General features: G+C 54.8%; 1 protein-coding gene across 13 annotated transcripts in view; it reads right to left on the bottom strand.

The window, feature by feature from the left end:
- Positions 1 to 21,788, bottom strand: part of RAPGEF1 (Rap guanine nucleotide exchange factor 1) — a 162,482-nt gene that overhangs the window by 8,927 nt on the left and 131,767 nt on the right. For 6 of the 13 annotated variants that reach the window (XM_034929332.3, XM_034929334.3, XM_034929339.3 and 3 more), the window contains 10 exons: positions 18,518 to 18,775; positions 17,563 to 17,655; positions 15,661 to 15,749; positions 11,795 to 11,906; positions 9,911 to 9,986; positions 5,683 to 5,767; positions 3,480 to 3,572; positions 2,395 to 2,580; positions 1,536 to 1,620; positions 1,330 to 1,424 (listed from right to left, as the gene is read on the bottom strand). In XM_034929332.3, the coding sequence (XP_034785223.1) occupies positions 1,330 to 1,424; positions 1,536 to 1,620; positions 2,395 to 2,580; positions 3,480 to 3,572; positions 5,683 to 5,767; positions 9,911 to 9,986; positions 11,795 to 11,906; positions 15,661 to 15,749; positions 17,563 to 17,655; positions 18,518 to 18,775 (1,172 nt within the window). The remainder of the gene's footprint in view (positions 1 to 1,329; positions 1,425 to 1,535; positions 1,621 to 2,394; positions 2,581 to 3,479; positions 3,573 to 5,682; positions 5,768 to 9,910; positions 9,987 to 11,794; positions 11,907 to 15,660; positions 15,750 to 17,562; positions 17,656 to 18,517; positions 18,776 to 21,788) is intronic. The other 7 variants (XM_034929342.3, XM_034929343.3, XM_034929340.3 and 4 more) reach the window with 2 other exon arrangements.

The following is a 21,788-nucleotide window of genomic DNA, read 5'->3' as shown; positions in this document are numbered from 1 at the left end:
AAACACATCAGACATTCTCCTGGAGGCAACAGTGGGTGGGTGGGGGTGGCACAGCTGCTGAGCAATAGGGGGTCCTGCCTGATGCTGAGCTGCTATGGGGGCTTTGTCGCCTCTTGAAGAGACAAGAGCTCTGGTTTATAAACACATTACTGGGATTCATTTTGCTTTAAGAATTAAAGACTAGGCTGGGAGCGGTGGCTCATGCCTGTAATCCCAGCACTTTGGGAGGCTGAGGTGGGCGGATCACGAGGCCAGGAGATTGAGACCACCCTGGCTAACACGGTGAAACCCTGTCTCTACTAAAAATACAAAAAATTAGCTGGGTGTGGTGGCGAGCGCCTGTAGTCCCAGCTACTCTGGAGGCTGAGGCAGGAGAATGGCGTGAACCCAGGAGGTGGAGCTTGAGGGGAGCCAGAGCTTGCAGTGAGCCGAGATTGCGCCACTGCACTCCAGCCTGGGCGGCAGAGCCAGACTCCGTCTCAAACACACACACACACACGTGCGCACACACACACACACACACACACACACACCTGCAGAGCAAGACTCCGTCTCAAACACACACACACACACACATACACCTGCAGAGCGAGACTCCGTCTCAAACACACACACACACGCACACACATACACACACCTGCAGAGCCAGACTCCATCTCAAACACACACACACACACCTGCAGAGCAAGACTCCGTCTCAAACACACACACACACACACACACACCCACCTGCAGAGCGAGACTCCGTCTCAAACACACACACACACCCACCCCTGCAGAGCGAGACTCCGTCTCAAACACGCACACACACACCTGCAGAGCAAGACTCCGTCTCAAACACACACACACACACACACACACCTGCAGAGCAAGACTCCGTCTCAAACACACACACACACACACACACACACGAATTAAAGACTAAATGCAAACATTAACGTTATAGAGCCCACTCCTTTGCTAACTGTTCTGTCAGGCAGAGTCAGTGTGAGCATCAGCTTGAGATTGCCTGGCAGTGACCAGGGCAGGAGGGCAAACTCACGCCCTTCCCAACACCACCTATGGCAGACATCGCTCCTCGACCCTGGCACTCTTCCCTGCTGAGCCTCCTCGACCAGGTGGCCACTTCCAGCAAGCCCCATCCTGTCCCTGCCCCTGTCCTCAGCCTGCCGTTCATGGTCAGTGCTCATGGGGCCCCCCAGGAGCTTAGTGGAATGAAAGAGGCAGCTCCTTCTCCTACCATTCAAGCTCCCTGCAAAGGAAAACGCAGAGCCCACCCAGACGTGCCACCATCCAGAGCAACAGGGCTTGGCGCTGGGCCCCTCTTACCAGTAGGACATGTTGTTGAAGTGCTCCGTGAACTGGGTCAAGTTGGGGCTCTTCTCCTCATTCTGCTCTTTTGCCCAAAGCAAAACCTCAGGAATCTACAAAAGGAAAGAAGGCAGATGGAGGTGGAGCCCCGGTTTTCCCCTGATGGGGGTTTCTCTCATTCAGGGACAACCAGTGTGGCTTCCCTTGGCAGGAGCAGCCTGTACCTCTATTTTATAGAAGAGCTCAGCATCCAGCAGCGTTAGCTGCTCCGCTATCTCATGGCTGTGAAAGTCGTGCAAGGTCCCCGGCCTGGAAGACAGAGGTGTGAGAAGAGCCGTCAGGGGTGGGGAGGCCGGTGGGGAGGGCTGAGCAGGCCCGGGCTGCGGGCGTCAGAGCAGGGGAGCCTCTCTGCCCAGCAGGAGCGTGGAGGCTACAGGGCAGGGAAGCCCCAAAAGGCTCCCTGGGGCCCTAATGGCCTCCTGCCTCTCTCCGGGACGACACTGTCTGCCTTTCTCTCCTGCTTCTGCTGGGTATGTCCAGCAGCTTCTGGAATCAGAAGCCTGAGTTTCCCTCGTGAGCTCATGGACAGTTGAGATGCCAAGAAGGCTCGCTCACGGCTGGAGCCCACTTCCAGGTGGCCAGCAAGAACAGAGATGGTGCCAAAGAAACGAAGGCTATGCGCTCACTGGAAGGAGCCCACTACTCAACAGACATGTATAGGTGCAAATGACACTCACCGTCGGTGTCGAGGGGACGGGCCACAGACTGGCATCAACCACTGCCATGTTCGTGCTGGGACAACCCAGAACTGACCACAGCCCAGGGTGTGTGCACTCCTGCCCTGTCCTATGAAGCCCCATGCCCTGCTGCCTGCTTCCTGGTCACAAAGGGATCACCACCCAATATGTGCCTCCTGGAGAAGAGGCCCAGCCCCCAGGAATCCACGGGGCTGTTCCTGAGGCACCTCATCAAAGGGCCTGTGCAGAACCAGGATGGGGCTGTGGGGCTGGCAGGGAGGGAGGGTAAACTGAGAAAGGCACGGCTCCTGGGGAAGAGGCAGGGCTGGAGAGGTGGGCTTCTCACCTGGCTGCTACCCCCCGGGCTGCCAGGGGCTGGCCGGAGGTGGCACACCTGAGTAGCTTCTTCTGGTCCACCTTGTCCAGGATGTTCTTCCGGAGCACACGGGCCAGGCTCAGCTCCCCGTTGCACACCAGGCGGAAGACCAGTTCCATCAGCAGCTTCAGGATCTCTTCTGTCAACTCCACCAGGCTGAAGGACAAAAGAGCACAAGGTGAGGAGCAGGAATGCAAGGCCCAGGCAGAGTCTGTCTTTGACTTGAGACACACAAAGGGCATGGGGCTGTGACCGGCACAGAGCTGGCTGGGAAATTTCTCATGGGAAGAGAGCAGGAGACGAGAGCCTGGGATGGCTGCCTGTGTTCTTGGAGGTGTTGGGATGGTCACAAGCACCTGCCACACACTCAACAGCCATCTGTTGGCGCTAGACAAGCGCCAGTGACTGTGCCTGGGCCTGGGCTGCAGGGACAAGTCCTACACGAATCCCGCCCTGGGGAGCTGCTGCTCCCATTGGGCAATGAGACACCAAGACTTCCCGGTCTCTCAGACTAGATGCTCCCCAACTTGCCCTGCTGAGCACTGTCCACACGTGGCCATTTCCCAGCCGCACAGCCACTTACCATGGTCATCTCCCCCAGCAGGAGGAAGGCAGTCCGCCTGATGGAGATTTGTTAGCGGAACGGATATGGCCAAGTGCCATGCCGTCAGATGGCCAGCCATGGAAACGCTGAGGAGCGAGGGAGAGGTGGCCTCTCCCATTCCAGCCTCCACACAGCCTCCACCATGGCTGGCGGCTGAGAGCACAGCCTGCTGGAGACTGGACCTAAGATACCATGGGAGCAGGTGCGTTGGGCGGGTTCTCTCCTGAGGGTCCAGGAGGGACCTCATGAGGAAATCCAGGGCCTGGGTGCAGGGTGGAGAGACACCTCACCCATCTCACCCTGGTCTATCGGGGACAGGCCATTCTCTCAAAGGACCAAGATAAAGCAGACAAGAGCCAGCTCTGCCCAGAGCCGATGGGCAGGAGAAGCAGGTGGAATGGAGCCTTTGCCTCCCCACTGGCCCCCAGGACCCCAAGGGTGAAGCACTCACCAGAGCTCATCCACCACCCGTACCAGCACGAAGAACGTGTTCTTGCTGACGCGCTTCTTGAATGTGTCGGCAAAGGGAGAGAATTTCTCGTATGTGGAGCACGGGTTAAAGAAATAGCCATGTGGCTGGCTGGGGGTGGTGGAGTGGAGGACTGACTCCTGGTGACCACTCACTGAGCGCTCACAATGTGCCCATCTTCCTGCATGTAAAGCACTGGCATCCGGAAACGAGGGCACGGGACTAGCGCAGTGGAACAACTGCAAAGCCAGGATTTGAGCACAGGCGTCTGACCCCAGGGATGCCCCCGGCTGCTGCCCTCTCCTCCCTGCCACGCCATCTCCGCTGCACTGTCCAGACCCGCCTTTCCATCGGGTTCACCCCGAGGTGCCCATGAGATTACAGACACGTAGAGAGTGCCTTGCTGAACTTTAGGTAGAGAACAGTGGGCCCAAACCAAACACCCTCAAAACCCCAGGTCCCTAGGCAGGTGTGTAGGCCAGAAGTATCTCCCTCCAGTCTGTGAGTTTCCATCCTGATGCTGCCTCCCTGGGCTCTGCAAGGGAGCTCTCACCTCCGTGACACCGGGCCGGGTCTCTCTTCCCAGAGCTGCAGCACGCTCCACATTGGCTCCCTGTCTCCAGGGCAGCACTTCAAGCACCCGATCAGCTCTAGCTCATGCCCTAAGGTCGGGCTCTGCTTTGCGGTCAGGGTTTCCTGCCCGACTGTTGTGCTCGCCATCGACTCCCCAGACCTCTCTGACACCCTCCTGCCTACTCTCTAGTGATCCACGACCTTCCAAGTCATGGGGCTCAGGACAGAGCAACGTACCAGGGACTGTGGCTTGGCCCACAGCACAGGGGTCGCCAGCCAACCAGGCCCAGACCTTGATGCTGCAATATTTCCATGATGGCTGAGCCAGGCAGAGGCTGAGAGCCTGGGCGCAGGCAGCAGGGGGCAAGCAGCGTGTGGCTGCTCTCCCACCAAGCAGCCACATGGGTCAGGTCCTTCATGTCTCTGGGCCTCGGTTTCCTCAATTACGCAATAGGAAGTTATAGAGCAGTGGCCCCATGTATAATATGGTAATTTTATACACACCCACACACACATATTAAAAAATGGTCATAGAGCTAGGTGAAAGCACAGGTGTAAAGCACATCTCGCCTGACCAGCAAGTCCTTGACACGTGTGAGTGACAGCCATTCACTGAGTCAGGCCTGTGAGCAGGTGCTCTGAGTGACAGAACTTGCCGGGGACCCGAGGCTCCGCCAATGGAGGATGTCCACGTCTGTCTTGATAGATCAGGGATTCTAAAGGTCAACACGAGGGGAGAATAGGAGGCCAGGAGGTCTGCAGGAGGCCCTGAGTGGAGCAGTGAAGGCTCAGGGCACACAGGAAGGAGCGGGGGCGCGGGTGGACTCAGGACTTCCTACCCCAGGTGGTGGTGGCTGCCCAGCAGATGGCAGCCGTGGGCTATGTGCAAAGAGGTGGCTGAGGAGCAGCTGACCCAGGCTGCCCTCCTAGAGCAGCAGCTGCAGGTCAGCCTCTTAGGATGGGCAGGTTCGGACTTGAAGAGGCAATGGGTCACACAAGTGGGTCCTTCCAAACCCCTGGGGTCCTCCTCAGCCACTACTGCAGAGGGTGACATTTACTGAGGGTGGGCCCATGGGGTAGATCTGGGGACAGGAGCCCATTCCAGTTGTGGATGTGGCAGTCGCAGGGTCTGCTCCAGGGAAGGTGACTGTGCTGACCCCTGAGCTGTCTATTTGGGTCTTGGTATCCTTCGTGCCCAACGCCCTGGGGCTCAGCTCTGAGAAGCTGCCGGAGCCGACCATGGGGGTCTCTCAGAGGCGTCTGCAGGACCGGCACACTTGCCCCTCCCAGTCTGGGGCATGTCTAATTCTTTTTTAGAATCATCCAATGACCACAACTGCCACCAGACACACATTCCCAGACTATGTTCCAGCCTCTTCACATCATTTCACTCGGCCCTTTTAGAGATGAGGAACTTGCCTGAGCTCAAAGCTGGAATGCAGGAGGGTAGAGGTGGGAACCTCGGTCCATGGGGCTCCTGTGTCCCTACTTCAATCACACTGCCACCCAATATGCTGCTCGGCTTCCCCCACGAGGGCTGAAGGGCAAGAGGGTCCCTCTCTCTCCAAAATGCCCATGGTGCAGGGGCCCTGGGTCAGGAAGGAAAGGATATCTGTACTGCAGCTTCTTGATGAGCTCCTCTGGGGAGATGAAGGTCCTGTAGGTGGTCAGGAACGCCTCGCAGTACAACACCAAATCTAGAGGGAAAAGCAATGCAAACTGCTTGTCTGGGTGCAGAGTGCTGGGGGTGGTAGCCAGGGTGGATTTGAGTCCTTGCTCTGAGAGAGGCAGGGGAGATGGCACGGGGAGTGGGATGGGCGAGGGAGCCGAGGGCCTGGGAACCCCCTCTGGTGCCTCCGCCTGCATGTCCCAGAGAAGTCACACGTCCTCTCTGTCCATCTCTCAAAGGAAACGGCAGATCAGAGAGGGGAAACAGGAAAGGGTTTTATCTCATGGGCACTTTCTACCGATGATGGTGCTGCCTGGAGAACCGTGCTGTGGGAGCTGAGGCCAACTCCGGTCCCAGGGGAAAAGCGCACTTAGGCTGATGAGTGATGCCTGCCCTAGGCATCAAAACCCGGTGGCATGCCTGTTCCAGGTAGGAGCCAGCCCTGGATTAGACTCTGAGAGGCTCTGCCTGTCCTAAGGCTTGATGCTTCAGAGGGTCTCAGCCATCATGGGAACAAAGAAAATCATCTGTTCAAACCCGTCAGCAGGATCCTGAAATGAAATCCTAGGCTTTACTTTTATTTTTAAATTTTTATTATGATTATTATTTTTGAGACAGGGTCTCACTCTATCACTCAGGCTGGAGTGCAGTGGTGAGATCTTGGTTCACTGCCACCTCTGCCTCCTGGGTTCAAGTGATTCTCCTGCCTCAAGCCTCCCGAGTAGCTGGGACCACAGGCATGCACCACCAGGCCTGGCTGATTTTAGTAGAGACAAGGTTTCACCATGTTGGCCAGGCTAGTCTCAAACTCTTGGCCTCAAGTGATTCACCCAGCTTGGCCTCCCAAAGTGCTGGGATTACAGGCGTGAGCCACCGTGCCTGGTCAGTACTTTTAGATGGTAGGGTCCAATCAGAAAAATCCGGGGAAATTCCACGTTTTGGGTCCTAAGGGATAGGCTAAAGAGGCACGGCTTGGGCCGGGTACCAAGGAGAGGCATGGTGCCAGCCACTGGGCAGGTGTGGGCTGGCAGCTCCAGCTTACCCCTCACCTCTCCATGCCTGCCTCCTCTTAGAGGGGGCTGGTACCAGTCAGGGACTCCCAGACTTTCCAGAATTACAACAGCCCTATTTATTTGCTGTGGTGACACCTTCTCAACTGTGCTGTCTCTGATATTACAGAATGAAGTGGAATTTTAAAATGTAGGACACTGCCTGAGCCAATGGGTGGCCAGACTCACTCCCTGCAGCCACCCCCCATGCCTGCTGAGGTGTGAGGCCCAAGGAGGCTCTGCAGCCGTGCTCCTCACCGTGAGGCTGGGTGCAAACACGCACTGCTTAAATCTTGTGCTCTGGACATAGACCACCCGCTCCCACCTTCTCCCTCATTCCCGAGCTGCTGGGTAGAGGAATCTCGAGGAATCCACATCTCCAGCTGAGTCATGCTGGCTTGGCTCCTGCCCCCACCCTTGCCCCATCCCCTCCTGCATCAAACAAGAGAGGAAAACCCACGCCTGCTCTTGCACTGGGGGCTGCGTGGGGTGGGGCTGGCAGGTGAGGGAGGCTCCGGGCTGGGAATCACAGCAGGGCCCATCCGCACTGTGCTCAGGCTCATTCCTCGGCCCCCACACCCACCCAGTTCACTGTCAAGCTTGGATTTTTGTTCAAAGAGTTTGGGGAAGGAAGCAGAGACGGCACCAGCATAGACCCATACCTGCTTCTGGAAGAATGGGCCCAAGTCAACTGGCCTTTGTGGGTGCATCATTGCCAGTAGCCATGACAACTTCGTGGGACTCGCTGGTGAGCACTGGGCCATGCCTTGAACATATGCCACATCCTTCAATGCCCAGAGCAATCCCACAAGGACAGAGTCCTGTTACCCTACCGAGAGAGGAGGAGCCCAGGCACAAGGCCACACCACCCGCAAGCAATGTGGCGGGGTCGGCGCCCATGTCTGCCCAATTCCAGAGCCCTCCCCCATCTGCTGTGCCCTGGATTATGGCAGATGGGACAGCGCCTGGCTTCTGGGACGGGCAGTGCTGTGCCACCCCTCTAGAGATCACAGGACTCTCGATGTGGTCCTGAGCACTCTGTGCGCCCTGGCTCACCTGGTCTTTGTGACAGCCCTAAAAGGCCCCGAAATTGTCCCTCATTTTCCTCCTAAGGAATCGGAAGCTCCGGGGCTAAGTGACAGGCCTGGCACACAGTTGCCAAGGGATAGACAGGATCTAAGCTGAGGCCTGAGGCCAAGGCTGACCTGACCTTCTCCCATGCAGGTCCTGACACCTGAGAGCAGAGCCGCGCAACCACAAAGCACCCCCACACGGCCTCTCCCTGCCAAGCCCTGCTCGGCAGGCTGGGCTCCACGGGCCTGAGCCACGGGGCTCCCAGCTGCTCGTGCTGCTGGTGCAGTCTCTGGCTTGCAGGATGCACCTGCCCAAGGAGCTTGCTTTGTTACCTGCCACAGGGTGCTTCACCCTCCCAGTGGAGCCATGGCTTCTGCCTCAGTAATACTTCCTACGTAAAACTTTGGTTCTGGGGAGCCTCCAACCCTTCTGCTAGTAAAATCAGGCAAAGCTCCCACCGGCACGGAGCGTCCTCTCAGCAGGTCCAGCCAGCAAAAGCCAGAAGCCTCTTGGCTGTCCTGTCTCAGGGACCCCTCCAGCCTTGGCCACAGCTGGCTGTACCCGACAGGACAGTGGAGTTCACCCTTTGGAGCCGAGGTCTGAAGCCAGCTCCCATTTCAGCCCCTCGCTGTGGACAAAAAGGAAATGAAAGTCGCTCCCATGCCTGGCTGAGTATGGAGTCCCCCATGTCAGGCAGGGAGGGGGATTCACTGCAGAGAAGCCAAGCAAGGGCTGCACTCGGCGCTCAGGATGCTGCTGATCACGCCCCCAGCACCGCTGACATGCGGGGCAGGTTTCACACTCCCTCACGTAATCCACACAACAACAGGCACCGTTCACCCCTTCAACAAGTGGAGTCGGCTCAGGCCGAGAAGCCCGGGGACTGCCCAGGGGCCCTCTGAGCCTGTCATGGCACAGCTGGGGCTAGGATGCAGCATCGCCAGGTCTGGGCCCTGCCCTGGTCAGAACAAACAAAGGGTGAGGGAACAGTGAAGGGGAGGGCGGAGCAGTGGCTGCGGTGAGTTTGTGGGAGCCATCTCTTCTTTTTCTCTAATTTTCTGCAATGTAAATATTTTTTAGTACTACTTCCATAATTCAGAAATTCCCCGAGTCACTCTGGGTCACATGTTTTGGGAAACGTGCTGAGGAAACACAGGGACAGAGTCCCTTACAGAAATGAAACGGGTTGGGCTAGGATTTCAAGGTGGGGGTGTTTTCATTCCCTCCACAATTTACTTCACCATTGCTCTGACATCATCTTTTAAATCATTTTTTTAAACGTAAAAAGAGAAGCAGCGTGTGGAGAGACTGGCCGGCCGGGTGGTGCTGGCCCCTTGAGGGCAGGCAGTGAAGGGTGCTGCGGCCATGCCCCATCAGGTCACTGGCACCTCCTTTCCAGAGCATGACTGGGAATGACAACTCTTTTGCTAGCAGAGTCCACCCAACAGGACGTTTTAGGGATTAGGGGATGGTCCCTGCTTTTCCAGCCCTCTCAATCAGCACACTGAATGCGTGGTAGGGTGGGGCAGCTGTGTGCTGTGAAACTGAGGCCACTGCTACAGAATTGAAGGTTCCTGGACAGAACAAACTTTCAAGAATTTCCTCGTGGAGTATGTGAGTGAAGTCCGGTCTAATGGTCTGCAACAATAGAGTGACTCAGCAGTCAGGAAAGGAATCAAAACGTACCTGCATGTTATCTTAAGTTTAGTACTACTGGGTGACATGCCATCACTCAAGGCGCTGTCTGTGGCGCGCTTAGTATGCGCTGAGCCCCTCAAGGGCCCTGGAGGCCCTGGGGTCACTACCTTGTAACAGCGGAGGACAGATGCCATGCACGCCTGGAGTTGAACATGATCTACTTGTCTTCCAAGGTGGGCTCTCCCTGCTCTGACTCAGGCGCACCAGGACTGCTGATCAGACCTGCTCAGGGCTGTGGCTGCCAGGAGGGGACAGGATAGCGGTGGGAGGCCGAGTGGCACCCGGGGCAGGACCAGCCCCAATCTAGTGAGCTCACTGACACAAAGGCCGCTGCGGTGAGGGCACCCTACCTTTCCTGTCAGTCTCAGTAGCATGGACCAATAAGATGTCCCCAGATCCTCCACGGACGTCCGGCCCGTCATCACCCTGTAATGAACACAGCCAAGGAAGGTATGAGGCAGAGTATGCCCTTCAGAGAATCAGTTTAGGAAGAAACAGGCAGGAATGAGATGACAAAATGCCCTGCAACCCCAAGTCCCCTCTCCTTCTGTGCTCCTCGGCCCAGGAGCAGTGTGGCTGCGCTGCGATGCCAGGGGTGCCCTCCAGACTCACCTTGTGCTTGGTGACAGGCACAAACTGGACTGTGTCTGGGAGCTGGATGGCACCAAGGCACCAGGGCATGTCACTGTTTTGAGCACACAACTTGGGCCAGGGGACACAGCACCTTCCATCCTTCCCTGCTCACCAAACCACAAGTCAGAGGTGAGGTAGGACCCCCTGGGGGCAAGACAGTCCCCAGCCTTGCCCAGGATGCCTGTGGAGGCAGCAGGACTATTTCTAAGCATGTTCATGTTCCCCAAAACTGCAGCAAGCGGCCCTACATCTAAATCCGTCTCCCCAGGTGGAAGTAAAAGTTACTTGCATTGGCACAAGGTTCTTCTGTGGGGCCCTTCCTTAAAGGAGAGCAAAGCATTACAGACAGAAATATTCAATGACTTCTGACGCTGCACACCTGCCACCAACCCACCTGCCTCTTAAGAAGCAAGTCTTGCTTCCATGTGGGCAAACAGAGGCCACCCAGCGTAGAGCCAAAAAGAGCTGTGACTAGGGCCAGGACCAGAGGTCCAGGACAACCCCCCAGGCCTGTTTCTGCCCCTGGCCCTCAATGCGCCTTGCTCTGTAACGCTGGAGGGACGGAACCAGCCCTCTCAGCTGCGGTACACACTCCAGGACTCGCCCACCTTTTTATTTTTAGGCTTTGGTATTTTACCTCCTGACTCCAGAGGCCTGAGATTGTCTTGGGTTTACCTCTAGGAGTAGGAACTATGCCTTTGACCTGATTTTAAGGAAGAAATTTATGGCAAGGATCTCTCTGCAGAGGAGCCCAGCTGTGTGAGTACCCTCATCAGCCCTGCCTGCGTGTGACAGCCCAAGGCGCAGACACGTTCCTGGGCTGCTCCCTGCCATGGCCAGAGCCAGCGCATCCTTGCCTGGGAGTGCGCAAAGGGCAGTATCTGCCCTTTTGTCCATGTGTCATCAAATCGAAGCCCCAAAACAGTTGCCTCCTGGTGCGGGCCAAGGCTGCTTTATGAAGCTGTTCCTTTGTACTTCTAGCACTGCACGGCAGGAGGGAGAGGCAGGGCACTCTCTGTCCTGCTTCCTCTCCACTGTCACAGGTTTGGGCCCTTTTTCACCAACGAGGTTCTGCAGGCAAGGCACAGGACCAGGGAATCCACAGAGTCCAGGCCTGAATTTTCTTTTCTTTTTTTTTAGAGATGGGTCTTGCTGTGTTGCCCAGGCTGGTCTTGAACTCCTGGACTCAAGCCATTCCCCTGCCTCTGTCTCCCAGACTGAAGCTACAGTGGAGCTATTTTTTCAACAACAGAAAAAGTTTCCCATTAGTGAGGGCCGGCCACATGCAGGCTCTGTCTGCAGAGCATTTACAGGGGTTCCATCTCCACACCCTCAGGAGTTCTGGCATCTTTAGCTAGAGAGGCTGCAGAACTTGACCCGTGTAAGATGACTTTCTATAAGCATCAGAAGGAGACAGCACACTTCCCCTGGAGTCTACCCCTCCAGAGCCCACAGCCCAGAGGCTCACCAGGGGCATTGAAAGACTTGGTCTCTAAGCCTCCTAGGGTTGTTCTGCTTATGACAAGATCACATTCTTCTCTGCCCCACCTGCTCTCCTCTGTGGGGCCAGGCTGCAAAGCCCCAGCCCGGGAAGTTCTCACCTCCTGCTTGAGCGTCAGCCTGGACATAATTTCGTTGTGGTCAATGAGGGACAGCTCGTCCACTTCCTCCTCCGACTGAGCCGACTCCAGAGCATCTGGTGACTTTGGGGCCCTGCGGGGAGAAGTGGTTTGTGTTGCAAGTGTCAAACCGGCTCAGCTCCCGATGCCTGGAGGCCAAGGCAGTGCCGGTGTGCACGGCTCGAAACCGCTCCCGGAACACGCCTGCCCCGATGGCAGCTACGTCACTATGGACTGGATCCTCAGCTCTGCTACTGACTGGCTGTGTGGCCATAGGACAGTCGCTGCTGCCTCTGGATGTTCCATCTGTACATGGAAGTGATTCCGCTGGGAAAATAAAAAGGTTCCATTAAGCTGTTTGAGTGATGGTCTCAGCCACTCCCTGCCAAGGCCCACCACACGGTTAGCATTTAGGGAGAGGAGGAGCTAAGGGGCAAGCAGAATGGGAGAGAAAGCTGCATTGCTCTTGAGGCTGCTCCCCAAGTCTTCTCCAAGGACCGACTTGCCACGGGACCCTTTGCTTGGCGCTAAGAAAGAGCTGTGAACCAAGCAGACACAGCCTCTTGTCCCTGAGGGTTCAGTCGAGCAGGAGACGGAATTTATTTATTTGCTTTCTTTTTTTTTTTTTTTTGAGACGGAGTCTCGCTCTGTCACCCAGGCTGGAGTGCAGTGGCGCAATCTTGGCTCATCACAACCTCCACACCTCCTGGGTTCAAGTGATTCTCCTGCCTCAGCCTCCTGAGTAGCTGGGATTACAGGCACATGCCATTGCGTCCTGCTAATTTTTGTATTTTTAGTAGAGACAGGGATTCACTATGTTGGTCAGGCTGGTCTCGAACTCCTGACCTCGTGATCTGCCCAATTCGGCTTCCCAAAGTGCCGGCATTATAGGTGTGAGCCACCGTGCCCAGCCACTTATTTGTTTTTTTTTTGAGACAGAGTCTCCCTCTGTAGCCCAGGCTGGAGTGCAGTGGTGCGATCTTGGCTCACTGCAGCCCTGACCTCCTGGGCTCAAGCCATCCTCCCACCTTAGTCTCCCAAGTAGCGAGGACTACAGGCACAAGCCACCATGCCTGGATAATTCTGTTCATTGTAGGGATGAGGTCTCACTATGTAGCTCAGGCTGGTCTTGATCTCCTGACTCATGTGATTCTCCTGCTTTGGCCTCTCAAAGTGTTAAGATTATAAGCACGAGCCACCGTGCCCAGTATTTTTTTTTTTTTTTTTTTGAGACAGAATTTTAAAACAAGTGGTCACAGTAGCACAGAGAAAGGGGAAGCCCAGAAGGGTACCATGAGCACAACCAGGGGGTCTGGCCTCGTCTAAAGGTCGGGAGGCTTCTGGAATGGGATGGGTGAGCCGAGGCTTGCAGTACTGAGCCTAAGTTGCCGGCTGAAGGATGGGAGAGAACATTTCCCACAAAGGGGAAGGTGGGACGGCCGGGGGTGTCCAAGATGAGTCTCCCAGCTTAGGGTGTTCTGGGGAGAGTGGAAGCTGGGCCTACAGATACGCCTGGCTTTCCCCTGGCATTTTCTTCCACGTTCCTCTATTTTATTCTGGCCCGTCTTGTGGTCATAGGTCACATTTTAACCCCAGGTATCTGAGATGTAAAAATATGTGCCTTTAGGCCAAACGTGGTGGCTCACGCCTGTAATTCCAGCACTTTGGGAGGCCGAGGCAGGTGGATCACTTGAAGTCAGGAGTTCGAGACCAGCCTGGCCAACATGGTGAAACCCTGTCTCTACTAAAAATACAAAAACTAGCTGGGCGTGGTGGCGCTTGCCTGTAACCCAGCTACTTGGAGGCTGGGGCAGGAGAATCACTTGAACCCAGGAGGTGGAGGTTGCAGTGAGCCGAGATCGCACCACTGCACTCCAGCCTAGGTGACAGAGTGAGACTCTGTCTCAAGGGGAAAAAAAAATGTGCCATCAGTAAAAGAATATGGATGGGTCAGAGTGGGCCCTGCCCAGTCTCGAGAAGATCCCTGCTCCACATCTCGTCAATGTTCACCCTGTGGTTTGGCCTTGATGGAGGGACAACATCCCATAATTATTTCTGAGCAGTCAAAGTGTTCATCCTTCTCTTTCATGAGAACCATCTGGAACTCTGAAGACGATACTTTGGGGTCCAGTGAAGCTAGTGGCATACCCACGAGCTGCATTTGCTTGGCCCACACACTCTGCCCCAGGTATTAACCTAGAAACCACACCATTCCTGGCTTCACACCTGGGGAAAGCTCAGTCTGGGCAGACAAGTCAGAGAGACAAGTCAGAGAGCACAAGAGTGGCCAGGAGGCAGGCTGGGCAGGTGGCTCTCTTCAACAGGTCCCTATGCAATGCCTTCTCATTTCTTTTTCTTTCTTTTGCTATTTTTATTAACTGCCTCTTCAACCATTCATGCTGAGCCCTGATAATGACAAGTGGGCACTCCCTTGCTCTAAGGTCACCAAAGACCCCAGAGGTGGCTAAAGCTTGACCTAAGGAGGGAGGAAAAGCTTGAACACGTGGAACATTTCATAGAGAAGGGGAAGTCAATGTGAAGTTGCAGGTGGGAGTGCCCATTTGCAGATCCTACACATCATATTTCACAGGTGCATACTGGGGAAATTTACTACGTATTTCTACACTTGGTCAGGTTTGGTTTATGCTAATATTGAAAAATGTGGCCAGGCATCGTGGCTCACGCCTGTAATCCCAGCACTTTGGGAGGCTGGGGCAGGTGGATCATGAGGTCAGGAGATTGAGACCATCCTGGCTAACATGGTGAAACCCCGTCTCTACTAAAAATACAAAATAAATAAATAAATAAAAACTTAGCCGGGCATGGTGGCACATGCCTGTAGTCCCAGCTACTTGGGAGGCTGAGGCGGGAGAATCGCTTGAGCCCGGGAGGCGGAAGTTGCAGTGAGCCGAGATCGCGCCACTGCACTCTAGCCTGGGCGACAGAGTGAGACTCCGTCTCAAAAAAAAAAAAAAAAAAAAAAGTTATAAGACATTAAAGAGCTGTAACGACTAAATGCAATGAACAGCTCCTGATCTTGGCTGCAAAAAATTAAGATATAAAAGACAATCTTGTTAGCAACATCACATGCACACATATGTCTAGAAATGTCCCTGATAACAAGTTTGTAAGTGGAGGGGGTGTCTTTTACACTCCCTACCAACTTGAAAGAGGCCAAGACCAAGGGAGGTTGGCCTGGGATTTGAAAAAGAAAGGACAAGGCTATCGTGGGTAATTTGTAAGGTAGATAATATAGGTGCAAACAATCAAGAAGTAATGGCAAACTACATGTGAAGGCCTTTGCAGGGTGGGGTTATTAGTGATTTTTCTTGCTTTCTTGCAGTTTTCTATGCTTTTCAACAGTTTCTATCCTGAGCTTGTATTATTTGAGAATCAGAAAAAAAGGAAGAGGGCCAGGTACAGTGGCTCATGCCTGTAAGCCCAGCACTTTGGGAGGCTGATGTGGGAGGATCGCTTGAAGCCAGGAGTTGGTGACCATCCTAGGCAACATAGTGAGACCTCGTCTCTACAAAACACTAAAACAATCAGCTGGGCGTGGTACTGCATGCCTGTAGTCCCAGCTATCTGGGAGGCTGAGGTGGGAGGATCGCTTGAGCCTGGGAGTTCAAGGTTATAGTGAGCTGCAATTGTGCCACTGCACTCCAGTCTGGGTAACAGATCAATACCCTGTCTCTAAAAAACAAAGGAAGGAAATAAGGAAAGAAGGAAGAGTTTCAACTTGAAATACCCTCAGGCCTAGGGGCCAGCTGGGAGAGGCCGCTCAGGCAGGCCTCATGAGTGGGCACACTGCTCTCGGGGGACCCAGCTCCTCTGGGTCCACTTCCTACCTCTCACTGCCGTCTCTGCTGTCCTTCCCAGGGACGCCGCTGACCGCTGAGGGATCTCTGGGGTGTCCGTCTTTCCCAGCCGGTGGCTCCTGGAAAGAGGAGTGGGTGCTGAGTTCTGGACAGGGGCCCTCTGCGGGGCTGCTCTGTCTTCCCAGCAATCCTGCCTGCAAGTGGCTGTGGAGTGCAAGTTCCTATGGAGCAATCTCAGATGTGAACAAATTAAAGATGAATGCCGTTAATCACAGGAAACACAAGCCCTCAAGACTAGCATGTGGCCTTTGGAGAAAGTGAAAGGTGCCACTACTTGTATCATCTGTAAGCTGCCAACCTAGGCAAAGCCACCTCAACCACCTCCTCAAAGAAGACTGTCATAGCCACTCCCCCCGAGCACAGCCAGGCACTGGGCTCTAGGCTGTGCCCACTTGTCCTCATTTGACTTCGTCAGTGAGCTAACACCATCGTCCCCACTCCATGCATAGAAACAGAGGCCAGAAGTCAAGGACCCTGCTCAAGACCACACAGCTCATAAACAGCAGAGCTTGGATTTGAACCCAGGGCTATCTACCTGCAAAGCCTGTGCCCTTAACCACTGGGCCCTGCTGTCGTGAACCAAACTCTGCTGATTTAAAGAAGTCCTCAGGGCTGCAGTGCTCAACCGGGTTCAGTCCCCAAAGGGCCAGCTCTCAGGCCCTGGGGTGCCAGTCCCCTCTTCCTCCGGCAGACTTGCTTCCTCCTGGGTCCCTGGGCTGGCCCTACTCAGTGACAACATGGCCCGCCAACATCCCTGGTCTGCTGCTGAGCCTGATGGAGAACTGGGGCAGGACAAATACAGAAAGAGTGCTTCAAGGCAAGGAGCCAGTGAGCCCTGGAAGTGTCACAGTGGAGGGAGAGAGCCATGCAAAGCTGGCCTCTCCCTGCACGTGGACTTCACCATGGGGAGGCTGAGCCGGGGGGTGCCAGATGCACATGTCAGCAGAGGAGACAGCTCCCATGGACTGGGTCAAATCCCACTGGAGTGAACACTCTTCAATGTTCTACAACCTGCTAATGTCTGAAACAGGGCTGGCTCTGGGTGGGCCTCTGAACCCCTGTGGGGACCCTGCTGAGAGAACCACCTGAACGGGTGTGACCAAGCTCTTCACGGGTGGGGCCCCACCCTGGGGTGGATCACTGGGAGTCTTCCAGCCCTCATGGGCCTCCCTTCAAGGAACTTGTCCCACCTGGGCTCATGGGGGGAACAATTTCTGAAGCTTTTGAACTTGCTCATGTTTGGCTGAAGCAAAATGTGGGAAGTGGATTGCTCAATAGAACTGCTGTATCGCGACGGTCGGGAGCTGGGGCAGCAGCGTCACGAGGGTGCTGACGTCGGGTACCTTGTGGCTCCCTCAGGATGGGGGGTGTGCATAGTCACGGCAGGGGCTATGGGCCAGACTCACCCGCTTCCTCAGAAGCAGTTAGTGTTGGAGCAATGGGACATGCTGGGGAGGGAGATGAAGGTCTGAAAGGCCCTATGGGGAGAAGAGTCCCTCCCTCTGCATGAGGGACAGAAGATGAAGCCAACACCAGAAGATGAGGGAGGAAGGAACCCCACAGAGAGCACTAGATGCACAGCCGGGGCCCGTGCCATGCTGGTCCCAGAGATTTCTAGAAGACCCCTCTGGCCAGGCTCTGAGGAGTGCCACACGCACTGAAGCAGGAGCAAAGGGCAGACCTCCACCTGGAAGGCACGTCCTCTCCAAAGGGCCGAGCTGGCTCCCAGCAGCCTGCAGGAGCCCAGTCCGCTGGTGACTAGGAGGGGGCTCAGCCCAACAGAAGCAGGTGCGGGGGAAGCGGCCTCAGGAGGGCAGGGCCCAAGCCCCGCCAGGCCAGGCCACATGCAGGAGGCCGCCCGAGGTTACTTACTCCTCGAGAGGGAGCCAGCTCCTCGCTGCTCTGGCCAGAGGAATACAGATTGACATATTCACCCTCACCAGCTTCCTCACTGGCGTTTTCACTCTGGGGGAGACAGGACGAGAGGAAAGACACATGGGCCAGGCCCTCCAGCCGGCCCTCACAGCTGGCCAGGGGATGCCACGGCCTGCACTCTGGTCTTCCCAGGTGCAGAGAGCAAAGCTGCTTTTGCCACCTCTTGCCTCTGTGCTAGAGGGGATCCAAGTCTCCTGCTGCTGCTTCTCCAATGGTGTCTGGGGCTAAATCATCCTGGAGAGATGGCCTCACTGTAGTGGAGACAGCAGGGGTCCCCAGTGTGGCGGGAAACGATTATGGAGGGAGAGAAGCAACACATCAAGACAATCCCACATACTGGGGAGTGGGGTCCGCTGCCTGCACTTCCTCTGCCCCATGTACTTGTCTGCTCCAATCCGCAAGGCAGCATTTCTCTGAGTTGGACGAAGCGCTACAGGTACTTTAACAGGCTAGAGACCAGGCTTCTGTCATCGGCACCACATGCAACCGAACAGATACTTGTCCTGAATCTGTCACCTCCACACTTGCAAAGGGCTTTGTACCTTTCCCTAAAAACAGACAAGTAAATGGAAAGCTAGGAGCATTTTGTATCTTATGCGTCTGATAAGTTCCTCTCTAAATGGCCACTAATCCATTTGTGGAAAATCAGATTCCTAGTTTGATAGAACTTTGTATAGAAGAGTCAGTTCTGTTCTGGAAACACATGGGCTCCCATTGCACCTTGTGACCCTCAGTAGCTGTCAGCTCAGCCATGCTGCCAGCAGGTGTGCGCTGGCAGCCCCCGACTGCTAGTAAAGGGGAGGCAGTGTCTTTCAGGAACAGTGAAACCGCTTTTTAAAAAACGTGCAGCCCCATGTGCAGGGGTGTGTGTGTGTGTGCGCTGAGTTCTCACCGAGTCAGTGAAAGAGGTTTCGGAAGGAAGGCAGACAGTATTCCCATGAAAGCTGCTCTCCTGAGAAGCCGAGAGAGGCCCGTCCACGGTGCTGGGAGGTGGACCGGCCATGGTTGGCACGGCTAAGTCAGAGCTCTGAGACTGGTGGGCAGGTGGGAAATGTGGAGAGGAAGAGGAGGTAGGCGGAAGGAAAGGCGGAACGGAAGCTTGGTGGTGAGGCACGAAATCCTGGGAGTAGGACCTAAACACAGACTTATACTACAGAATCCAGGTGGAGAACAAACAAACACGAGAATACGAGAAGAAAACAGAAAAGAGAAAAAGTAATTAGATTGGCAGTAGCTGAGCAGTGACAGGCCGTTCACAGTAACTTAGTCTAATGGGCCACCAATCACGCCAAGCAACCCCCAGTCCTCGGGCCACTGTGATACCCACACCCAGCACCTCCTCCCTTGAGAAGGGCCCTGAGACTGGAGAGTGAACAGCGCTGTCCTCAGGGCTATCTAAACAGCATGACACAGAGAACGGCTCAAGTGGCCACATGCTCCGCTGGGACAGAAAATAAAACCCGCGTGGCCCATCGCTGTCTTGCCTGCTCAGGAACTTCGTGGCCAAATTCAATGTCACTGTAATTACTCATTTTGAATTTCTGGATGAATCTCTCAGGTTTTATTCCTTAAGAGTCAAACACTGCAACTTTTAAACATTGAAATCCACCTTGAATGCTTTTGGAAAGGAGCGGCACAAACCTTAAGCGTGGCTGGCAAGCTGCACTATGGAAATGCTAACGATGTCTGAGTCCATTTCTCTTCCTACCCCATTTTTTTCTTTCTTTCTTTTTTTTTTAAACAAATGAAGTAGGCTGGGCATGGTGGCTCACACCTGCAGTCTCAGCACTTTGGGAGGCCAAGGCAGGTGGATTGCTTGAGCCCAGGAGTTTGAGGCCAGCCTGGGCAACATGGCAAAACCCCATCTCTACAAAAAATACAAAAATGAGCTGGGGGTGGTGGTGAGTGCCTGTAGTTTTAGCTGCTCTGGAGGCTGAGATGGGAGGATCACTTGAGCCCAGAAGGCAGAGGTTGCAGTGAGGCAAGATCAAGTCACTGTACTCCAGGCTGGGTGACAAAGCAAGGTCCTGTCTCAAATAAAAACAAATGTGATCTTACAACAGCTTTGATGCCACCTTGTAGCCACAAGGCTATACTCCCCCAGATGCTCATCAGAGAGGAAAGACACTGTGTTGAGAAGTGACAGCAAATCCCATGGCTTCTGGGGTCCAGTGAGCACCCCTGGCTGGGGCTCTGCTGCTGAAGGAGGGACAGAGGTGTTCCAGGACCTGGTCAGCAGCCACCACGTGGAGAGAACCTAATGATGTGATGTCATCGTGTCCTACAAAGGCCCGCCATCATGCTGCTACCATCATGGGGAGCTGGGAGAGCACTGTTGGGGTGGCCACGTCCAAAGTCCTTGCAGATATGGGTGAATGAATGAGTCACAAAATTAAACAAAACAAAGACCTTGCCGGGCTCACTGGCCCACTACAGAGGCGGGGACGTGAGGAAAGTCAAGCCCAGTGCAAATGTGCGTGCCACTCGCTCAAACATTCTCTGTGTTTGCTGTGGCTGGGGATTTTCAGAACCCATGGAAAAGAGGAAGAAGAGGAAGAAAAATGAAGTTTTAAACTAACACGAGGTCAAAGCCACTCATCCTTAAGTAGTTTTTTGTTTTCTCTTTTGAGACAGGGTCTCACTCTGTCACCCAGGCTCACTGCAGCCTCGACCTTCTGGGCTTAAACAATCCTCCCACCTCGGGTTCCTGAGTAGCTGGGACCACAGGTGCATGTCACCACACCCGGCTCACTTTTTGATTTTTTTGTAGAAACGGGGTCTTTCTATGTTGCCCAGGCTGGTCTTGAACTCCTGAGCTCAAATGATCTGCCCGCCTCAGTCGCCCAAAGTGCTGGGATTACAGGGATCAGCCACCATTCCTGGCCCTTAAGCAGTCTGGCAAAGCTACCCTTTAACCTGTACAAAGAGCTACCGTAACTCGAGGGACAACGCAACCCTCTCGTTTCCACCTGTGTGTACAGCCGTGGCCCCTTCCCGGCTGCACTGACCAGAGTTTCAAGCTCCTCCCTCATCTCACTCCTGTGATCTCACACCAGATCCATGACATCTGCCCTAAGCACTCACTACCACTTACACATCTGCTTTCCCATCTAACCTACAAACTCAAGGCCAACCCTATGCCATGGTCAAATCAATCAGTGGAAGTGTCATACATGTGACCAGCACTGAACACTCAGGTACCTGTACAAGTGAAGTTCCCTTCATATCCTTCTTTCAGGAGCTCGGGGGGCAGACACCCTGCTTGGTACACCCTGGCTTGCCGCCCTCACCTACACCCTCACAGCAGGCTCCACGCAACACTTCAACGTTTCACAGCAATTACCCAGGATGGCGCTGCAGGCCTGGGAGCTCGCTGTGGGCCTTCCTGGGATGGCAGTGGGGTGAAGGGCTTGGCTTTCTGGGTTTTCCATCGATCTCTGGAGGATGCCTGCACACAGCAAGCCTCCCTTACTGGCTGGGAAAGTCCACAGAGAAGACAGCAAGCGGGATGCACTGGCTGAGGGGTGGGACGGCGTGCTGCTGGGGGGGGGCTGCCTTCAGGGAACCCTTGCATGACTGTTTCAGGGAGTGGCTCAATCTTTTGCAGCCCCAATTCTCAGATCTGCCAGATGTTCATTCCCAATGCCCAGACACTGCCACGAGATTTGCTAAACAGATCCCCCTCACCTTGCCTTGCTGCTGCCTAGTTTAAGGAGTCATGTTCCACGCTGACTCCTTCTGGAGTCTTGAAATAGCCTCATTGGCGCCCCCGTGTAAAGTCACTTTGTGCTTCCACGTGCCCTGCAATAACTGAGCACCTGATTTACACATACACAAATGGCTTTTGTGTCATCACAAAATGTACCAAGTTGGAGAAGTGTCTTCCTAACCAATCACATGGTGTGTTTAGCCGGTTTTAATTCAACAAGGTGAGGGGCAGACTCCCACAGCGTGGTGCCTCTTCCGGGAGACGGCACAGGGCAGCGGCTGACTGCAAGGTCTCCAGTTGCCCCTCATGGCATCTCTGCTTGTGTGCCCTAGTACAAGTGACTGAAGTTCTTGAGCCTCAGCTCAAGCTGTTCATCTTTAAAACGGGGATGAAAACAACAGCCCCTCCCCCATAAGGTTTCTGCGACGTTCCGCGAGACGCAGAGCGCTGCGTG

Source organism: Pan paniscus, chromosome 11 (genome assembly GCF_029289425.2).
Source record: "Pan paniscus chromosome 11, NHGRI_mPanPan1-v2.0_pri, whole genome shotgun sequence".
NCBI lineage: Eukaryota > Metazoa > Chordata > Mammalia > Primates > Hominidae > Pan > Pan paniscus.
Note: the sequence above shows the minus strand (reverse complement) of the source record. Positions and strands in the feature narration are given on the sequence as shown.